At 49.5% G+C, this 19,878-nt stretch overlaps 3 protein-coding genes across 5 annotated transcripts in view; 2 read left to right on the forward strand and 1 right to left on the reverse strand.

The window, feature by feature from the left end:
• LOC124652545 (protein DETOXIFICATION 44, chloroplastic-like) overlaps positions 1–6,217 on the forward strand; it is a 9,828-nt gene extending 3,611 nt beyond the window's left edge. For both annotated transcript variants that reach the window (XM_047191575.1, XM_047191576.1), the window contains 3 exons: positions 5,624–5,719; positions 5,820–5,941; positions 6,026–6,217. In XM_047191575.1, coding sequence (XP_047047531.1) covers positions 5,624–5,719; positions 5,820–5,941; positions 6,026–6,092 — 285 coding nt within the window. In that variant the 3' untranslated portion in view covers positions 6,093–6,217. The remainder of the gene's footprint in view (positions 1–5,623; positions 5,720–5,819; positions 5,942–6,025) is intronic.
• Positions 6,218–7,037: 820 nt separating this feature from the next.
• LOC124652546 (macrophage migration inhibitory factor homolog) lies at positions 7,038–9,829 on the forward strand. Of its 2 annotated transcripts, none has more exons than XM_047191577.1 (3): positions 7,038–7,173; positions 9,080–9,280; positions 9,565–9,829. In XM_047191577.1, the coding sequence occupies exons 1-3, from the start codon at positions 7,063–7,065 to the stop codon at positions 9,598–9,600; spliced, it is 348 nt and encodes a 115-aa protein (XP_047047533.1). In that variant the 5' UTR covers positions 7,038–7,062; the 3' UTR covers positions 9,601–9,829. The 2 variants fall into 2 exon arrangements, with proteins under 2 accessions (XP_047047533.1, XP_047047534.1); XM_047191578.1 differs by lacking the exon at positions 9,565–9,829 and adding an exon at positions 9,391–9,459.
• Positions 9,830–14,104: 4,275 nt separating this feature from the next.
• On the reverse strand, positions 14,105–15,253 carry LOC124656448. Its single transcript, XM_047195191.1, has one exon. The coding sequence runs from the start codon at positions 15,251–15,253 to the stop codon at positions 14,105–14,107; it is 1,149 nt and encodes a 382-aa protein (XP_047051147.1).
• Positions 15,254–19,878: the final 4,625 nt, after the last annotated feature.

Below are 19,878 nucleotides of genomic sequence, written 5' to 3' on the forward strand. Positions count from 1 at the left end.
GCTAGATCTCTCACAGGATACAGAAGATATCAATTCAACCGAATTACAAGCTCCAGCGTCGCGCTAGAAGGATGGAATCCTGATGAACTACTAGTTCATCGGAAGGGGAGAGAAAAGAGACGAGCACTGCTCGGTTCGGTTTAGACAGATAATCCTCAATGATCTCCTTCGTCCACGACGGCGTCAGTTACTTGAGACCGACTACTTCCTTCGCTGCACTTCGTCTTGGGCCCTGCCCTTCGCTTCTAGGTGGGCTTGCTTGACCTCTTGTCGTCTGGCAGCTCGCCTCTTCACCGCCAGGGCCTTGGGTAGTAGATGGGCCGTGACAATGCCTCCCCCTGAAGAACCAGCTTGCCCCCAAGCTGGTGCCGCTGGGAACAGGTCGACGACGGCAAACAAGTGTTCCCAGGTTGCACATGTCTGAGGCAGTCCAGACCAGCTTAGCTTCACTTGAGGCACCATCTTATTGCCGCGCTTGATGAAGCGTTCTGCGAGGACCATGCACGGCTGCACTGCAAGAAAAGTGTGAATTGAGTGTGATGGCAGGGTGGAACTCACCGAGTCAGAGGCTTTCACAGCTTGCTTCAGTTGCGAAACATGAACGACCGGGTGGATCTTGGCATCAGCTGGAAGTTGTAATTTGTACGCGACTGATCCAACACGTTTGAGAACTTTGAATGGTCCAAAGTAGCGGAAGCTGAGTTTTTGGGAGGAGCGTTTCGCCACTGAGGTCTGAATGTACGGCTGCAGTTTCAGGTAGACAAAGTCACCCACCAGGAACTGGCGTTCTGTTCTCTTCTTGTCTGCCTGCGAGCACATGCGCTGCTGCGCGCGTTCCAGGTGCTGCTTAAAAATGGGAAGAAGTGCTTGTCTTTCATGCAGCCAATGATCCACATCAGACACTGCTGGTTGCAACGAATTCTGAATGCCAAAGTGCCGTGGTTTGTGACCATACAGAGCCTCAAAGGGTGATCGACCCAAAGCAGAATGGAAATTGGTGTTGTACCAATACTCAGCTTGTGGTAGCCAGGCTGACCATTTGTGTGGATTTGCATGTACCAGGCATCGGAGGTAAGTTTCGAGGCATTGGTTGAGGCGCTCAGTCTGCCCATCAGTTTGCGGGTGGTATGAGGAACTGAGATTGAGAGTTGTATCTGCCAGTTTAAATAGCTGCTGCCAAAATGTGCTCGTAAATACTTTATCTCTGTCTGAGATAATTACCTTCGGAAGCCCATGAAGACGGTACACGTTGTCGAGGAACAGTCGAGCAATGGAGTTGGCAGAGAAGGGGTGCTTGAGCGGGATAAAGTGCCCATACTTCGTCAGCTTGTCGATGACGACCAGGATGGTGTCATAGTGGTAGGAACTAGGCAGCCCTTCGATGAAGTCGAGGCTGATCGTGTGCCATGCCTCCGGAGGAATCGGAAGAGGCTTCAGCAATCCTGGCAACTTGCAATGCTCTGTCTTTGCTTGCTGACATATCTCACAATGTTGTACAAATGTTTCTATGTCTCGGCGCATGTTTGGCCAGTGGAACAGGTGTTTGATTTTCTGGTAAGTGACAAGACTGCCAGAGTGGCCTCCCAGTCCGCTATTGTGTAAGGCCTGGAGCACGGCCTGGTGAGCCGCGGTGTGAGAGCCGAGCCATACGCGTCCCTTATACCTGATCACACCCTGGTGCAAGGAATAGCCTTTATCATTGGGGGATTTGAGGGCTAGCTCGGTCAGCAATTGAATTGCCTTGGGATCATTGGCGTAGCCATCAGTTACTATTTCGATCCAAGCTGGCCTGACCGTGGATAGAGCAGCACATGCTTCCGTTGCAGGACGCCTTGAGAGCGCATCTGCGGCGCGGTTCTCTACCCCTTTTTTGTAGATCACCTGATACTGAAATCCCATCAGTTTGAAGTATGCTTTTTGCTGAATTGGTGTTGCGATGCGGTGGTCTCCCAGGTGCACAAGGCTACGATGGTCAGTACGAATGACAAAGGGACGGTGTTGGAGATAGGCACGCCAACGATCGATTGCCAACAGGATGGCGAGGCACTCCTTGTCGTATGTCGAGAGTGTCTGGTTCTTGGGCCCCAGGGATTTGCTGAGAAACGCCACAGGGTGTCCTTGCTGCATCAACACAGCACCGATGCCTTTGTCGCAGGCGTCCGTTTCCAGCACAAACTCACGGCGGAAGTCAGGGAGCGTTAGGACTGGTGCCGCAACGAGGGCGTTCTTCAGCGCCACAAAAGATTCCTGCTCGTAGGTCGTCCAGATGAATTGGACATTCTTCTTGAGCAAATTTGTTAGAGGGCGAGAGATTGCGCCAAAATTGCGGATGAATTTCCTGTAGTATCCCGCTAGACCGAGAAATCCTCTTAATTGCTTGGAATTTGTCGGTTTCGGCCAATGCTTCACGGCTTCGACCTTGGCTGGATCAGTTGCCACCCCTGATTTGCTAATTATATGACCCAGGTATTCAAGAGACGGCTGCGCGAAGGTGCATTTGCTACGTTTAAGATACAATTTATGTTGTTCCAGTATCTCAAATACTGTCACCAGATGATGAGCATGCTCTTCAGGTGTTTTGCTGTATACAAGGATGTCGTCGACAAATACAAGTACTGATTTGCGAATCTGGGCTGCGAAGATGTTATTCATCGCAGCTTGGAATGTCGCTGGTGCTGTCGACAATCCGAATGGCATGACACGGAACTCGAAGTGCCCGTTGTGGGTGCGGAAGGCTGTTTTGATTTCATCCTCCTCTGCCATTCTTATCTGATGGTATCCCGACCGCAAGTCCAGCTTGGTGAACATGGTCGCACCTGCGAGTTCGTCTAGTAGCTCCTCAACAATGGGCATAGGGTACTTGTCAGGTACTGTAACTGCGTTGAGCTGGCGATAATCCACGCAGAAACGCCAGCACCCATCTTTCTTCTTGACGAGCAGTACTGGAGATGCAAATGGGCTGTGGCTGAGCTTGATTATACCTTTCTTCAACATTTCTCTAATTTGTTTCTCGATTTCATCCTTCTGTTGTGGTGTATACCTGTATGGTCGGGCACTTACAGGTTTGACGCCTGGTTGGAGGTGAATCCTATGGTCGCAGTCGCGATGGGGTGGTAACTCCTGAGGGTCCCCAAAGCAGTGTTCGAAATCGACAAGCACTCGAGCAATGAGATCTGGTATGTGCTCTGACTGCTTTTGTTCCGTGACCGGACAGAGTTGGATCACTTGTGCCAGTTTCCCCGCTTGCAACAACTTGTGTAGCTGACTGCCAGTGATTTGCTCGCAATTGTCAGTTCTATTCTTGATCCCACGCAATGTGATGCGTTTGTTGTTGTGTTTGAAACGTAGGGTCTTACGTTCCCAGCTCACCCACATGTCTCCGCACGCTTCTAGCCAGTCCATGCCGAGGATCACGTCATAACCTTGCAAGTCGAAAACTCTTAGCGTGGAGGAGAACACATTGTTTTGACAGTGCCAGATGACATCAGGCACAGCTGTGGCACACGGCAATTTTGCCCCATCAGCTACCATGACTTGCACCGCTGACACAGGTTCAGTTTTTAGCTGTAGTTGTTCCACAGTCTTCTGCGAGATGAAGCTGCCTGTGCTTCCTGAATCCACAAGGATAAGCACTTGTTTGCCATTGATTGAAGCTTGCATTCTGATTGTCTTCTTGGCAGCTGTGCCCACTGATGCACAGTAAGAGATTTTCATGAGTGTTTCATCGCCAGATGTATCTCCCTCATTCTCCTCTTCAGAGGACGACTGAAGTTGCAGCAATTCCAGTAATTCCTCTACAACATTTAGAGAAACTGTCTTTGCACATTTGTGTCCAGGCTGATACTTATCCCCGCACTTGAAGCACTCACCACGAGCTCTGCGTTGTGCCTTCAGGGACTTGAGCTGGTCAGACCAAGGGGGCTTGTCCTCTATCTTCTTCTGCTCTTCACCCGACTGTGACAAAATTCCTTTGTTTGCATGCCCATTTCTGAAAGATGATCTGGTGTATTCTGGCTTGAATCGTCCACTATTTGCTTGACGGCCTTCCTCCAACATCTCTTCCTGTGTTTCAGCAAGGGATAACGCAGCATCAACTGTTCTAGGACAGTGTAATCGAATTGCTTTTTGAATTTCAGTTTTTAAACCAACTACAAACTTGGTTACAAAAAAAGCTTCATCGTAATGTTTATTATGCAACAGCACTTTGTGTCTAAGACTCTCAAAACCTTGATAGTATGCTTCTACTGTACCTTTCTGTTTCCACCTCTCTAATGCTTCTAAATGCTTGATATGCTTGTTTTTCCCAAATTTGGTATGCACAGCTACGACAAGTTCCTCCCAAGTTTCTATCTCATTTATTTCTTCATAATTTGTGAGCCAAAGAGCAGCATTGCCATGGAAATGCATGGTAGCAAAACTGGCCCAAGAATTCCTATCTACCTCATATGTGTGAAAGTATTTTTCGCAAACGGTTTTCCACCACTTGGGGTTTTCTCCATCAAAACGTGGAAAATCGGTTTTTGGCATGCGTGAGTAGTTCCTATATCTAGAGGCAGAATTGTGAGTGTAGCCATTGTCCTCATTGTAATCATCCTTCCCAGAGTGGTCACCGCTCTCAAAATGAACTGGGGTATGGGAATTTTTTTGCATACCCTTGACCAGGGCGTGAGACGGTGCACGAATGGCATCCGAATCAGGGCCCTGGGTGTTGTTTCTCTGGCGGTGCCCGTCGGGCCGAGGCGTCTGGTCATCGTGAGGGGACCGCGCCGCCTCCAGCGCTGTGACGCGGTTCGCCACCGCGTCGATGGACTTCTGGATGGTGGTGATGGAGGAGTCCACGTGCGGCATCCATGTCGACAGGCCGCGCAAGGTGTCGTTCATGGCCTTGATTGATTCGGCCACCAGCGCCCCCTGGGCCTTGAGCTCCGCAAGGTCCTTCTCCATTAGGACGTCGTCAGCTTGCTCCCACACTCCCGCGCCTGGAGCTAGGGTCAACCGTCGTCGAGTGTTTTCTACCGCCACCAGCGCCGCCTCAGATTTTGAGATCTGCTCCGCCACCGTGATCTCGAAGATGAGAGGGGATTTTTTCACGGGAGCCCAGCTGCTCACTATCTGATACTTCGCCTCGCCTGGTTGCGGGTGAGGGATAGAGATTTGAGCCGGATCGAGCAGATCGACGACTAGGGAAACTTTTCTGTGGATTTTTTTGGGGGGGGATTTTAGGGAAGAAGCGTGTCGCAGGACGACGGCTCTGGTACCATATGTGGCGCTAGATCTCTCACAGGATACAGAAGATATCAATTCAACCGAATTACAAGCTCCAGCGTCGCGCTAGAAGGATGGAATCCTGATGAACTACTAGTTCATCGGAAGGGGAGAGAAAAGAGACGAGCACTGCTCGGTTCGGTTTAGACAGATAATCCTCAATGATCTCCTTCGTCCACGACGGCGTCAGTTACTTGAGACCGACTACTTCCTTCGCTGCACTTCGTCTTGGGCCCTGCCCTTCGCTTCTAGGTGGGCTTGCTTGACCTCTTGTCGTCTGGCAGCTCGCCTCTTCACCGCCAGGGCCTTGGGTAGTAGATGGGCCGTGACATCACTCCACTGATATGAAACCTTGCAGTTTGTCGCCATTTCTCAGCCAATAAATGCCATTGCTTTTGTGGTCGATGGGCTGTACTACGGTGTATCGGACTTCGCATATGCCGCGTACTCCATGGTCTGGATATGTGTTTCCACTCCGTTTCCATCTTGCCATCATTAATTAATGAACCTCAATGCTAACATCCTGACAAGTTTTTGGCATCTGCATTGCTCAGTTCTTCGCAGGAGCAGTCTCATCTGCATTCCTACTTGTGGTCGCTCCTGAGTTCGGCCTCGGGGGCGTCTGGGCTGGTCTCGTTCTTTTCATGAGTTTGCGGGCAGTTGCGGGGTTGTGGAGGTAGTGTAGATTATCGAGGTTTCCATTGCCCTTCTCATAGAGGTTGGAACAGGATAAACCTTGACGACTAATTTTCTGCTGCAGGTTAGGGAGCAAAGGTGGACCCTGGAATTTGATCTTCTCAGATACTGAGTTACATGACACAGTGTGACCCTAGATAGATGGATAAGAAAGAAGATGGAGACAGAAAAATAACCATTGATTTTCTTGTACAGTCAAAAGCAATTACATGTATATATAGATCTAGTGGAAGTTGCAAATTCATTTCCTCTCTAGGCTTGTCACGGAGGAGCTAAATTGTGAATCCAGTGAAATGTAGTTCTCGTGTAGACAGCGCCTAACCATAGAAGCATCCTATTATTTGGTTATAAGAGCTGTTGTACCTTGCAAGTGCTACAAAAAGTTGGTTTAGCGGTTCTGTATATCTTGTGCAAGAAATGAAAGTGCTGTTGTTTTTTTTATTTTACTTTTTGCTCTTCCTGTATCTTTTTATTATTATTATATTTCATTTTCTTCATTGTAATCAGTACAGGGTTTTGGAGTTATTAGCCAAAGTCATAGTTTTCTCATGTGGAAATGCTTATATCCCAGTCTGATCCTAGTCTGTAGTACTAGTAACTATTTCTAAGTCACCTCCGAGAACTCCAGTGTTCAAACTTCAGTGCAAGTGCAAAAGATAAAACACCGACCGAGAAAAAATTATTTCTAAGCTGACTGAAGCCATAGGTACCGCCGAAACTATATACTCTCTCTAATTTCAATTAAATGACTCCACTTTATCTAGATGTATCTAGATAAAGTGAAGTCGTATGGATTGGGGGAGTACTATCTTCTTTAGATGCCAAGAAAATATATCTGAATCACAAAAGAAAATGTTTCTACAACCACACACAAAAATCGTGAAAAACGTGAAGATAATGTCGCTATCATAAAATCCATATGATGGGTACTATTGTAAATTCCAGTTTATCAGGCATTAATTAAATCGATTGCGTAGAATCGCATATAGAGTCGACGAGTGGTCAGGGTTTTTCTCTTCCTCATCACTCATCAGGGTCAAGCGAGGTCTCCGTTGCAACTCATCGGCGCCGAGAGAGAGCGAGCAGGAGAAGAGGAGGAAGATGCCGTGCCTGAACGTGTCGACGAACGTGAACCTGGATGGCGTGGACACCTCCGCCATCCTCGCCGACGCCTCCAGCACCGTCGCCGCCATCATCGGCAAGCCGGAGGCCGTATGCTCTCCCTCTCTCTATCCCGTTCTTCCCCCCTTTCGATTGGCATCTCGCCTAGGCAGCTTCTTTCTTCTAGCGGCGTCCTTAATTCCTTGGGGATACATTTAGGAGTGGCCGCTTCTTTTCTTGGATTGTACTCCAGCTGAATCCGTTAGGTTTTGGGGTGCATCTGTGCTAGGGTTTCGTCCCCCCTTCCCCCTTCTTTCCTGTCGGCGAATTGCTCGTGTTTCCTTGCCCCCGCGGTAGTTCCAGGAAGATCTTTGTCTTGCGACTGTTGAAATTAACAGTATGGGGATTTTATTTGTAGGTTAGTATTTGACATTCCCGTGTTTATGACGAGGTCAAGGTTGGAATTGTCCAGTTCAGGACTATATTTCTGATGGTCATTTGTTTCTTTCTGAATGTAGACCACACATAGAAGCATCAGAATCTTGTTGAACTTCCTTCACAAAATAACTTTGTAGTTCTTGTTATTAATCAATTAGCATACACGAAACTGAAAACTTGATAGTTGCGAGTAGTGTGTGCGTGAACTAGACAGGAACCTTTAGAAGAGTGAAATCAAGGCCTTGATTTCTTCCAATCGTTGATTTAGTTTTCTGTTTCTGGATATGTTCCTCAATCAGCTACCTTTCCACATCTCTTAGTGCCAGTATGATAGTAAGACTCAAGGGTGTTTGATGCACTTGATGTGGCAGGAATATACTGAAACTTAAAATGGATGGGCAACTTACTTCGCAAGGAGATGAAACAAAACCACTTGCCTTTCCTGCAAAACAGATTAGATAACGAACATGATCGACGCCTTGAATTGTTTATAGATTTTTTTTTAATAAACATAGCATACAAAGTCTTGAAACTCAGGCGGTGTATGTTTGTGTTTCTCAAAAGGGAATTTTGAAGCATTCATACGTTCCAGTTTGCTTGTCCCATATGAGTTGATTAGGAGGTTATGTCTATTATCTATAGCAAAGCTAGAATGAACATGTTTCTGTATGCAGTTTGATATTTTTTCGAGATTTTGGCTTTGGAAGCAATATCTGTAATATTTCTGGATATACATGCTGACTTTCTGTGTTTATTTTTCCAGTGTAGACATATATACAAGATATAGCTGTTTTTGTGTGTATCTCATAATTGCTAATTTAGGACCCCATTTCTTATAAAAAACCGCAGTACCATATCTCTTTTTTGGAAATATGGGCATCACATGTGTTACTCTAGATGCTTCTAGGTGCCAGAGATGTCACACCTGCAAGTTAAGAACTTTATTTGCTTGCAGTTTTACTGAATAGCAAGAGATCACTTCCATATTTCTCAGCTGTTCTGTTCTAAATATAGTGTAGTACTATTTTAGAGAGCTGATTGTGCTTAAGTTAATTGTTTGTAAGTGTAGCAGACTAGCAGTACATTAATATGTACTCTATTTTTGTGTGTTCTAAATGGTTTTATATTTGTCAGTTTTTCTGTTCTAAATATAGTGGAGTACTATTTTGTAGAGCTAATTGTAATTAAGTTAGTTTGTAAGTGTAGCAGCACTTCAATAGAGTAAAATTGGCACCGATTGCTGCTTTTGTTGCAATCAGACATACTCTGTTTTTAATTGTTCTAAATGGCTTCATGTTTCTCAGCTTTTCTGTTGTAAATATGCAGGAGTATTTAAGATGAATATTACTTGTCTGGTTATATTTTTTATGCCTAAACCAATCGTAACGAAGTTCTTAGTTGTGTGTCATGGCTGTATAGATTTAGAGATCCGATATTACTGCGCATGTCAGACACTACTGAAAATTAGACAGGAGCAGTTTCTGGTTTTGAGCTGATCAAGTAGTTGGGTATACAGAAGTTATTCCTCATTAGCTTTATCATTCAGATACTAACTTGACTGCTCTCCATCATCCCACAGTATGTGATGGTTGTTCTCAAGGGTTCAGTGCCCATGGCGTTCGGCGGTACCCAGGAGCCTGCAGCCTATGGTGAGCTGGTTTCCATCGGAGGGCTGAACCCTGATGTCAACAAGAAGCTGAGTGCCGGCATTGCATCCATCCTTGAGTCGAAGCTGTCCATCCCCAAGTCCCGCTTCTTCCTCAAGTTCCACGACTCAAAGGCAAGCAAGCAGACATTATTTCCTGTGCTGACTGATCTGCTCATTCGTTCATGGGTGTTCATTAGACATCGTCATGTTCAACTTCTCATTGCGATTCTGCTGTTTGTTAGGCCCACCGTGCACAAGAACATGCTCAATGTTTGCACGCTTTGCATCAAGAGTAGCTCATGTAAATGTCCATCTGTTGTCTGAATTTACGGTTGTCAGAGTGCTAGCGTCCGCAGTCGCTTCCTTTCCGTAGATGGTGATCATATGAATTCTAAATCCCTTCTTACGGTATGCAGCGCTCGGACTTCGGATGGAACGGAACCACCTTCTAGACGTGCATCGTATGGCCTGTGGGCGCATTGGAACTTCAGATTTCTTAATGTCTTGTCCATTGCCTATTCAAGGAGAAACTGGTGTCAGTGAGACTTGTCGGGTTATTGGCAGTGTCTATGAACGCTGGAGTACTTGTGTGGTCTAGTGATTTGGTACAACACTTGCCATGGCAAGGGAATGTTGCAACTATATTAGGTCTGTTTCTTAATCATGAAACCTTTCTGGTGTATGTGTTTGTGCTGGTTCCAACTCCCAAATGTTTTGCTGCCTCATGCACGAGTTTCATATTTTGCGTTAAGTAAACTGTAGAACACTAGAACACGAGAGAGAAAATTTTAGATACACTCTGTAGTGCTTCTCATTGTATTGCTCATGGTTATATAGTACAAGCTCGAGATCGTGCAGGACGTGCAGTTCTTGTACAACAGAAGTGGGGTTAGTGCTATCGCTAAGCTAACTGAATCAGAAGATTTGGTCTAGCTGTTACAACAGGAAAATACAGTCAGGTACAGAATGACACGCTAAGAGCATGTCTAACAGGCCCCGTATAACCCGCCCACCCCGTAAAATTCCGGCGACATACGGGGCAGGCGCGGTTCGGGCCGTCTAGCAGGCCCCGTATTCGGGCCGCCCCGTTTCGGCGGAATACGGGGCCCAGGAAATCGGCCCCTTCGCCCCGTACATATAGTGGGCGAAGGTGCGAGTGAGGGGTTAACCCCTCACTCGCAACCCTTGCTCCGCCGCGCGCCGCCGCCTCCTCCTCCTGCTCCGGCGAGCAATTAGCCGCTCCCCGCGCCGCATTCCACCCCCAAGCTAGGATGGACTCCCGCCGCGGCGGTAGGGCCTCGCCGGCGAGCGGATCGAAGCGATCCCGCTCGCCGGACACCGTCGAGGAAGCGTGGCGGCGGCAATGCAAGAGATCCGCCGCCGGCAGCCGTCGCGCGGCCTGCAAGTACAACGGCGCCGCGTCCGTCCCGGAAAAGCTAATCGACTTCCCGGAAATGCTGGTTCATCGAGGATCCGCCGATGAAGCCGATGAGCGGGCTCAAGTTCGACGAGTGGCGCGCCGACTGGGAGCGCCGCCGCTGGGCGAAGGAGGCTTGGAGCAGCGGGAGCACCAGCGCTAGAAGAGCTCCGCTCGCCGGCGATGACGAGGAGGCCCACGACTTGTTGAAGGAGCTACGGCAGGTTCACGAAGGACGACGCCAAGAGGAAGAGGGCGGTCGAGGAAGAGGTGGCGGCGGCCATCGCCGCCGCGAAGGAGGCGGAGTTGCGGGAGGCGGAGGCGGAGGCGGACTCGTACCTAGTCGACCTCCCGAGTAGGATCGCGCATTCCGGATGTAGAATCAATGAAATCCGTAGTATGATCAATGAAATCCGTAGTATGATCATTGAAATCGAACTTCCCGGGGTTTTTATTTTTGAAAATACGGGGCGAAATACGGGTTCTGCTAGACGGAATGGCTCTTTCGTTGCCAACTTTTCGATACGGGGCGAAAAAGCAGCCAGATACGGGGCAGAAATATAAGGGGCCTGCTAGACATGCTCTAACATAAACCCCGTAATTCTGGCTGATAGCTCGATGATGTTATGTGATGTGAAATACATGTGGGGGATGACTCCGCCCGGCACCCAGCTCTCTTGATTTTGACCTTTGCAAATTCATCGCGCAAAGTTTTTGTAAAATTCATCATAATATAGCCAGACGCCAGTTCAGCTCAAATTAGGAGGGAGAGAGAGAAACGCGAGGCTGGCCGTTGAAATTTGCTGATAAACAGAGGGAAATGCGCGCCTTCCTTCGTTCCTAAACATTCTTGCCTCCCCGTGTGTGTGTGGCCGTGTCAACCGCACCGCGCCACCAGCAGCACCATGGCCGCGGTATCTCCACCGCTCCTCCCCGTCTCCGTCCTCCCGGCGGCGACCGCCACCACCACCACCACCACCATCGTCATCCCCGTTCCGGACACCACCTCCTCCGCCGCCGACCAGCGCGCCTACCTCGGCCGCCTCTTCGACTCCGCGAAGCGCTCCCTCTCGGGCGCCCGGCCCTGGGCGGAGCTGCTCGACCGCGCGGCGCTCTCCCGCCCGGACACCCTCGCCGACGCCGCGGCCCGCGCGCGCAGGAACCTGGCCTACTTCCGCGTCAACTACTCCCTCCTCGTCGCGCTCTCCCTCGCCGCCTCCCTCCTGGCGCACCCGTTCGCGCTCGCCGCCCTCGCCGCGCTCCTGGCCGCCTGGTGCGTGCTCTACCTGCTGCGCCCCGCCGACGCGGCCCCGCTCGCCGCGTTCGGGCGCACCTTCTCCGACAGGGAGACGCTGGGCGGGCTCCTGGCCGCGTCCGCGTTCGTCGTGTTCCTCACCTCCGTGGGCACCATCGTCTTCTCCGCGGTCGCCGTCGGCGCCGCGCTCGCATGCGCGCACGGCGCGTTCCGGGTGCCCGAGGAGCAGCTGTTCCTGGAGGAGGACGTCCAGGTGGCCGGTGGCGCCGGCACCTCGTTCGACCTGCTCTCCTTCTTCACCAACGCCGCCGGAGGAGGAGGAGGGCGCGGCTGAGGCGATCGTGCCCGGGCCCCGTACGGCCGTACGTCATGCCGTTGATTCGCCATTCCGTTATTACCATCGAGTAGTACGATCAAAGATAAGGTAGAGCTTAGAAGGCGACGTGTTGATTGAGGATACTGTGTAATCAATTTTGTTACTGATGATCAGATGATGTGGTTTGTTTCGTCGTTCATGGTAAAGTATAGATCTCGCCGGCATGCTCTGGGACGACGGCGGCGCCACTCGTCCCGGTGGCGCACGCGTGATGCACAGTAGCGTCCCCTACCGTCTCATATGTTGTGTCGTGAGAGGCGATCCGCTTGGCGTCCTGTTTTTTTTTTCAAACTTCTGGCGTCCTGTTTGTGTTGGGGTAGGCTGCCATTTCTTTTCACTTCTATTTTTTAGTGCCGCTACGGTTTACTTGGCCTGGCCGATTGTGCTTAAACTTTTTTCTTCTTCGATTATCTTCGTGCTGCACTCTCCATGCTAAATCAGTTTACCGGGACAGTAACACCAAATGTTCTCCCCAAAATGCATTAAAATTAGGTCTACATTTGAAGATTTACAACGAAGAAAATGCTCCATTCGAATTATGGCCTTCCGTAATTTATTCAAAAAGAAACATCAGAGCATTCGCCCCTCTCGAATAAAACGCCTTGATCCTCCACTTTGCTATATCTCCACTCCTTATGCGGCCACCCTTTCCTCTTTGAAGTATGCTACGGTGAACACGAGCCTTGGCGCGCCCGTCGGGCGATGCGAGGATGACACATTTTTGATGGTCGTTTAATTTTGATGTAGTAGTAAAGTAGCTGCAGAAGATGTTAGCAACATACCCCTTCCATTTAAAAAACCATATAAATTGAGCAAAATTCAATGTTTTTAAGTTTGACCAAGTTCTATATATGTGCAAAAGAAAATTTACATATACAATATCAAGTCAACATCAGTATATCCACCATAAAATATGTATTTCTTCAATATTATTGTAAATGGTGATATTTTCTTGTATATATTTATTTAATTAGCCAAACTTATTAAGCTATGACTAAATTTGTATTTCTTGTTTCTTAAGAGAGGTATATTTAGCAGGACCAACGGAGTAAATACATTGTTTCTTTCTCGTAGTTAGCATAACCGGTTCATTCGCATATAGAAGATGAACTGCATCATGAGTGGCCCCGCAGGTAGAGGTGTGATATGTGACTTGACAACGGGAGCCTAAGGTGGTGCTGGTCTACATTTGGCCTCGTAGAATTTATCGTAGGGGCCGTAGTTACCGTTGTCCTTGCCACAGGGTGTTGTTGTAAGGCTCCCACAACAACAGCATGCGTTGTCAATGTTGGAGTCGTCGTCAGAGTCATTTGCATGGGTACACCACAAATGGTCTGCACTGCATGTGCATGATAGCGTCGACTCTGAGATGGCCGAGTTTCTCATCAAACCTCTACAGCTGACTTGCAGAAGGAAGAACCAAGCAGGTGATTTCGATGTGACGATTTTCCCATAGAGTTTATCACGTTTCTATATTGTGCAACTATGCTACTACCTTTTGATGAAGGTGTTCTCCCTTTCACAAAAAATCTACACGCTTGTTGGTCCGATGTGTTCTCATGTTCTCTTGGTGCAAAACTCGACTAACTTGTAAACTAAGCATCGAAATAAACATTATACTTTGCTCGAACCATCGTGAATGACATTTGTAACACAAGCATCTTTTGTATAAATAGACTGAAAATACTCATTTATATAGAAAAAAACATCATTTGAGGAAAGAAACTAGCAAGAAAAAAACTGAAGCGCCTAGCTTTTTTTTTGGACATGAGAGCCTATCTTTTTCTAACTTATTACATTAAGCTTGGGAGGAGTTGCAACAGATTGTAACCAGGCACATGAACAAAAAATTCACCCTCCAGAATAATTAATCTGAAGTCTAGCAATACTATGAAATCTGCGGTCGCATTAGACAGGCGGTACAATCCAATAAGGTTTCACGCGTGCAAGAGTCAGTTCTCGTTCATGAACAGCAACAATCTTCATCACCTGGTCCTTGAGGTCGTAGATGCAGAGATTCCCATCGTCCTGTACGAAGTTCTTCATGAAGTAGACGCGGTTCCCTTGCAGGCTGCACGCGCTTGCAGAGCAAGAAACCGCATTGCCATCGTGAGGCAACAAGAACACCCTGTCTCCAATGTCGTGCACCCTGCGCCAGCGACCACCACGGTCGCCGTCGAAATCCATCCTGTGGACAAGCACGGCGCCGACGTCGTGGGCGTCGAACTCCCGGAAGCAGACGCTAACTTGGAACAGCTCCCCCTCGGACTCCAGCAGCCAGGGCACGCCGGAACACATGCCTTCGGGGAAGCTGGTAGCTGCGTCGACCCCCTCGAGTGTGCGGAGCTCGGCGGTAGGAGAAGGAGTGCTGAAATCCAGGTCAACAACGCCCATCTCGTATTTCTTGTTTGATTCCGAGAAGACGAAGTGCAGCTTCCCTCCCAGCGCGGCGACGACGTTGGGGATGATCTTCTTGGTGGGGGTGGAGTCGTCGTCCTTGTCCGGGAGAATGTACTCGCCAACGTCGTACGTGTGCTGCCCCCATGCCCTGCTGCTCCCTCCGTTGATCCGGCAGAACCACATGTTTGGGTCGCAGACGTCGAGCACGACGACGGCGCAGTCGGGGTGAGCGGCGGAGCTGTGGGTCAGGAGGCAGGAGCTGTTGGTGGGGATGTAGTGGTCGTCTTGGATCGGCGGGAGCGGTATCGTCTCCCCGGTGAGCGGGTGCCACAGCCATGCTTGCCACGGCGGAGCGTCCTGCGTGATTAAGGTCCAGCCCTGCGGGGTGGCGGAACACATCTTGTCCTCAGGCGATAGCATCGCGGGTCTCGCCTCTCCTGTGTATGTTCTCTCTTCCGAGATGCTAAACATGATCATCTCGCGAACACCATCGTCGCCATCGTCTTCATGTGCGCGGGTCGTCTCTGTCTGAGTGGGCTGGTGTTCGAAGACGAGCAACGGCAAGGAGTGCAGAACGTCGTGCCTTGACTGACCATGATCGAGACCAGGGGCGCCGCCTCTGCTACCGTCGGCGACTTCTGTGCCGCTGCACACCATTGCTGGTCGTCCTTGAATACAACAATCCTGGATGCACGCGGTCGTCGTCGGAGGTATCTCTGGCGTACGCCCTCCGCTTATAAAGAAGACAGGTCAGGCTAATTTGACTCCAGCTCGGCAATGTATTCATCTTCCAAATCCAAATTAAGTATACCCAACGATTGTTTGCCCAAAGAAGGAGAGTCCTTAATTGAGTAAATCTCTGTCTCCGTATACGTTCGTAGTACGATCCGCTTCACGATCAGGAGTTTTTTCTCGAGACAATTCAGGACTGTTAGAGCATGTCTAACAGACCCCTTAAAAGGCCCAACCCCATAAAATAACCGTCGATATACGGGGTAGAGCTTTACCCGGCCGTCTAGCAGATCCCGTAAATCAGCTCCCCATATCGATTTTTTACAGTTTTGACTACGGGGCGGCTCCTCGCCCCCTACAAGTACAGGGTGGGAGGCTGAATACAGGGCCAGCCCCTTACTTGTGGCGCTCTGAATTTTCACCAAATCGCAACTGCTTCCGCCATGGAGCCCCGCTAGAGAAACGTGCGACCACCTCCGCGCACCACCGCGCGTTCGTGGTTGCCGCCGCGCGTCCGTGGCTGCTGTGCTGCAGTGCCTGCAGGTCTTCTCGCGGGCGGTGGTGGCCGTGGCGGGCGGAGGCTGCCGTGGCCAAGGCTGTGGCGGGCGGGGGTGGCCGGCCCACGGCAGGTGGCGGGCGGGGGCCGTGGCGGGTGGTGGGGACGGGGGCCATGGAGGGCGGGGGCGGCCGGCCCACGGCCGGTGGCTGGCGGAGGCCGTGGTGGGCGGTGGCGACGGGTGCCGTGGCGAGCGTGGGCGGCGGCGGGGTCGGCGGCCGGCCGGTGGCGGCGGGCAGGGGCAGCGGCGGGGGGCGGCGACCGGCCGGGGCGGGGCACTGGCAGGGGCAGTGGGGCTGGAGGAGAAAGAAGGAGAAGAGGAAGAAGAGGAAAAAAGAAAAAAAAAATTTGGCATATTCTAGGAATATGCTCTTTTACAGTCTAGGGTTATGGAGTCTGCTAACTCGGATGAGTTTTCGGCCTATCGAAATCGAATACATGACCCTCTACTCGTGTTATATGGGACAGAAATTTAGGGGGTCTGTTTAGACATGCTCTTACACGATATCAGACATGCGCCTCCATCCCGATCCGTCCACCGGATTCAGCCCATGACCCAGGATAACGCAAACCAGGAAATCCGGCCTAGCGCACCAGACCTAGGGGTCACACTAGTAGGAAAACCCTTATAGGCGGACCTTAGTTCTGTGGCGCACCAGAATATATGCGCCACAGAAATTTGTTTTGTGGCGCACCAGGCAAGGTGCGCCACAGAAACAGCTTAATTTTGTGGCGCAGCAGCCGACCATGCGCCACAAAAACTTGGCGGACCCCACAACCTGTCATCCCCAATTATCAGTGTACGTATTTCTGTGGCGCACGCGGCGCGCTGCGCCACAGAAATTACTGTTTCTGTGGCGCACTTGCTTTGGTGCGCCACAGAAGTAGTTGATTACCGTGGCGCACTTGTTCGGTGCGCCACAGAACTAAGGGAAATTAGCTATATCATCCCGTGCCCTCCCCCGCCCACGCCCTGTTCACCTCTGATCCGTACCGCGCGCCTCTCCCCTCTCCCTCTCCTCACCGCGCGCCGCCATGGTCGTCGCCATCGCCGTCGCCGTCGCCGCCGCCTTCCTACGCGAGGGCCGCCTGCCGCCACGCTCCTCCCATCCCCGCCACCTGCAGCACAAGCTGCCGCTACGGCGAGGAGGGGCCGCCGCGAGGAGGGGCCACCGTCGCGTCAAGGTGGAGGAGCCGCCGTGACCTCCACCCTTGCCGTCGTCGTCGGTGAGCTCCTCCACAACTGTTGTTGTCGTCGGTGAGCTCCCTCCCTCTTCCTCCCCTCCCCTCCCTCTTCCTCCCCCGCGCGAGCACAACGTGCTCGACGAAATGCTCGCTCTGGATGTATTGCTGCTGTTGCTCTGGATGCATTGCCCCTAATCGTTTTGCTTCATATGGTGTTCATATGCATTGCTGCTGCTGCTAGTGATGCTTATTGGAGTGTTCTATATGTTGTTCTAACTCTGTACAATGTGACAATGAAATTGTTCTGAACCGTACCTGTATATGGTGTTCATATGCATTGCTTGCTGCTGCTAGTGATGCTTATAGAAAGATGTGACAATGAAATTGTCTATGCTTATAGAAATTGGAGTGTTCTATATGCTTATAGAAATTGTCTATGCCTCTCGCCTCTGCCTCTCTGTACTTGTTCTATAAATCCTTGTCCGAACCTGTACAAGGTAATGAAGACTTGCTCACTTGGTATTGCTTGCTAGTTGGACATTTGGTTGGTTTTGATGCTACTTGGTTCATTTAAATGCATGAAATGCTACTATGGTATGCTACTGTGGTATCCTTGTGAAGAAAATGATGGATTCTTGTGAGCTTATGGTATGCTACTATGCTACTTGTGGTATCCTTGTGAAGATTTACTTGATGGATTGTTGTGAGCTTATGGTATGCTACTATATTATTGGATTGTAGTGTCACTTGACTGTTCAAGTTTCAATGTTGGTTACTTTTCCTCTAGTGCAAGAAATGGTTGATGATACGTCTCCGACGTATCGATAATTTCTTATGTTCTATGCCATATTATTGATGATACCTACATGTTTTATGCACACTTTATGTCATATTCGTGCATTTTCTGGAACTAACCTATTAACAAGATGCCGAAGTGCCAGTTCCTGTTTTCTCGCTGTTTTTGGTTTCGAAATCCTAGTAACGAAATATTCTCGGAATCGGACGAAATCAACGCCCAGGCTCCTATTTTGCCAGGAAGCATCCAGAACACCCGAGAAGGACCAGAGGGGGGCCACAGGCCACCCAGACCATAGGCCGGCGCGGCCCAGGCCCTGGCCGCGCCGCCCTATGGTGTGGCCACCCCTTCGACCCTCCTGTGCCGCCTCTTGACTTGCCCTTCCGCCTACAAATAGCCTCCGTGACGAAACCCCCAGTACCGAGAGCCACGATACGGAAAACCTTACTGAGACTCCGTCGCCGCCGATCCCATCTCGGGGGATCCAGGAGATCGCCTCCGGCACCCTGCCGGAGAGGGGAATCATCTCCCGGAGGACTCTACGCCGCCATGGTCGCCTCCGGAGTGATGAGTGAGTAGTCTACCCCTGGACTATGGGTCCATAGCGAGTAGCTAGATGGTTGTCTTCTCCCCATTGTGCTATCATTGTTGGATCTTGTGAGCTGCCTAACATGATCAAGATCATCTATCCGTAATTCTATATGTTGTGTTTGTCGGGATCCGATGGATAGAGAATACTATGTCATGTTAATTATCAAGTTATTATACATGTGTTGTTTATGATCTTGCATGCTCTCCGTTTCTAGTAGAGGCTCTGGCCAAGTTTTTACTTTTAACTCCAAGAGGGAGTACTTATGCTCGATAGTGGGTTCATGCCCGCATTGACACACGGGACGATGACGAGAAAGTTCTAAGGTTGTGTTGTGCTTGTTGCCACTAGGGATAAAACATTGGCGCTATGTCCGAGGATGTAGTTGTTGATTACATTACGCACCATACTTAATGCAATTGTCTGTTGTTAGCAACTTAATGCTTGGAGGGGTTCGGATGATAACCCTGAAGGTGGACTTTTTAGGCATAGATGCGGTTGGATGGCGGTCTATGTACTTTGTCGTAATGCCCAATTAAATCTCACTATACTTATCATGTCATGTATGTGCATTGTTATGCCCTCTCTATTTGTCAATTGCCCGACCGTAATTTGTTCACCCAACATGCTTTTATCTTATGGGAGAGACACCTCTAGTGAACTCGTGGACCCCGGTCCATTCTTTAATACTTGAAATACAAATCTGCTTGCAATACTTGTTTTTACTATTTTCTCTGCAAACAATCATCTTCCACACAATACGGTTAATCCTTTGTTACAGCAAGCCGGTGAGATTGACAACCTCACCGTTTCGTTGGGGCAAAGTACTTTGGTTGTGTTGTGCAGGTTCCACGTTGGCGCCGAATCTCCGGTGTTGCGCCGCACTACATCCCGCCGCCATCAACCTTCAACGTGCTTCTTGGCTCCTCCTGGTTCGATAAACCTTGGTTTCTTTCTCGAGGGAAAACTTGCTTGCTGTGTGCATCATACCTTCCTCTTGGGGTTGCCCAACGAACGTGTGAAATACACGCCATCAAGCTCTTTTTCTGGCGCCGTTGCTCGGGAGATCAAGACACGCTGCAAGGGGAGTCTCCACTTCTCAATCTCTTTACTTTGTTTTTGTCTTGCTTTATTTTATTTATTACTTTGTTTGCTGCATTATATCAAAACACAAAAAAATTAGTTGCTAGCTTTACTTTATTTAATGTCTTGTTTGCCATATCAAAAACACAAAAAAATTAGTTTACTTGCATTTACTTTATCTAGTTTGCTTTATTTACTATTGCTAAAATGGCCACCCCTGAAAATACTAAGTTGTGTGACTTCACTAGCACAAATAATAATGATTTCTTATGCACACCTATTGCTCCACCTCTGCTACTACAGCAGAATTCTTTGAAATTAACCCTGCTTTACTTAATCTT

The sequence above is a fragment of the Lolium rigidum genome, chromosome 5 (genome assembly GCF_022539505.1).
Source record: "Lolium rigidum isolate FL_2022 chromosome 5, APGP_CSIRO_Lrig_0.1, whole genome shotgun sequence".
In the NCBI taxonomy this organism is placed as follows: Eukaryota; Viridiplantae; Streptophyta; class Magnoliopsida; order Poales; family Poaceae; genus Lolium; species Lolium rigidum.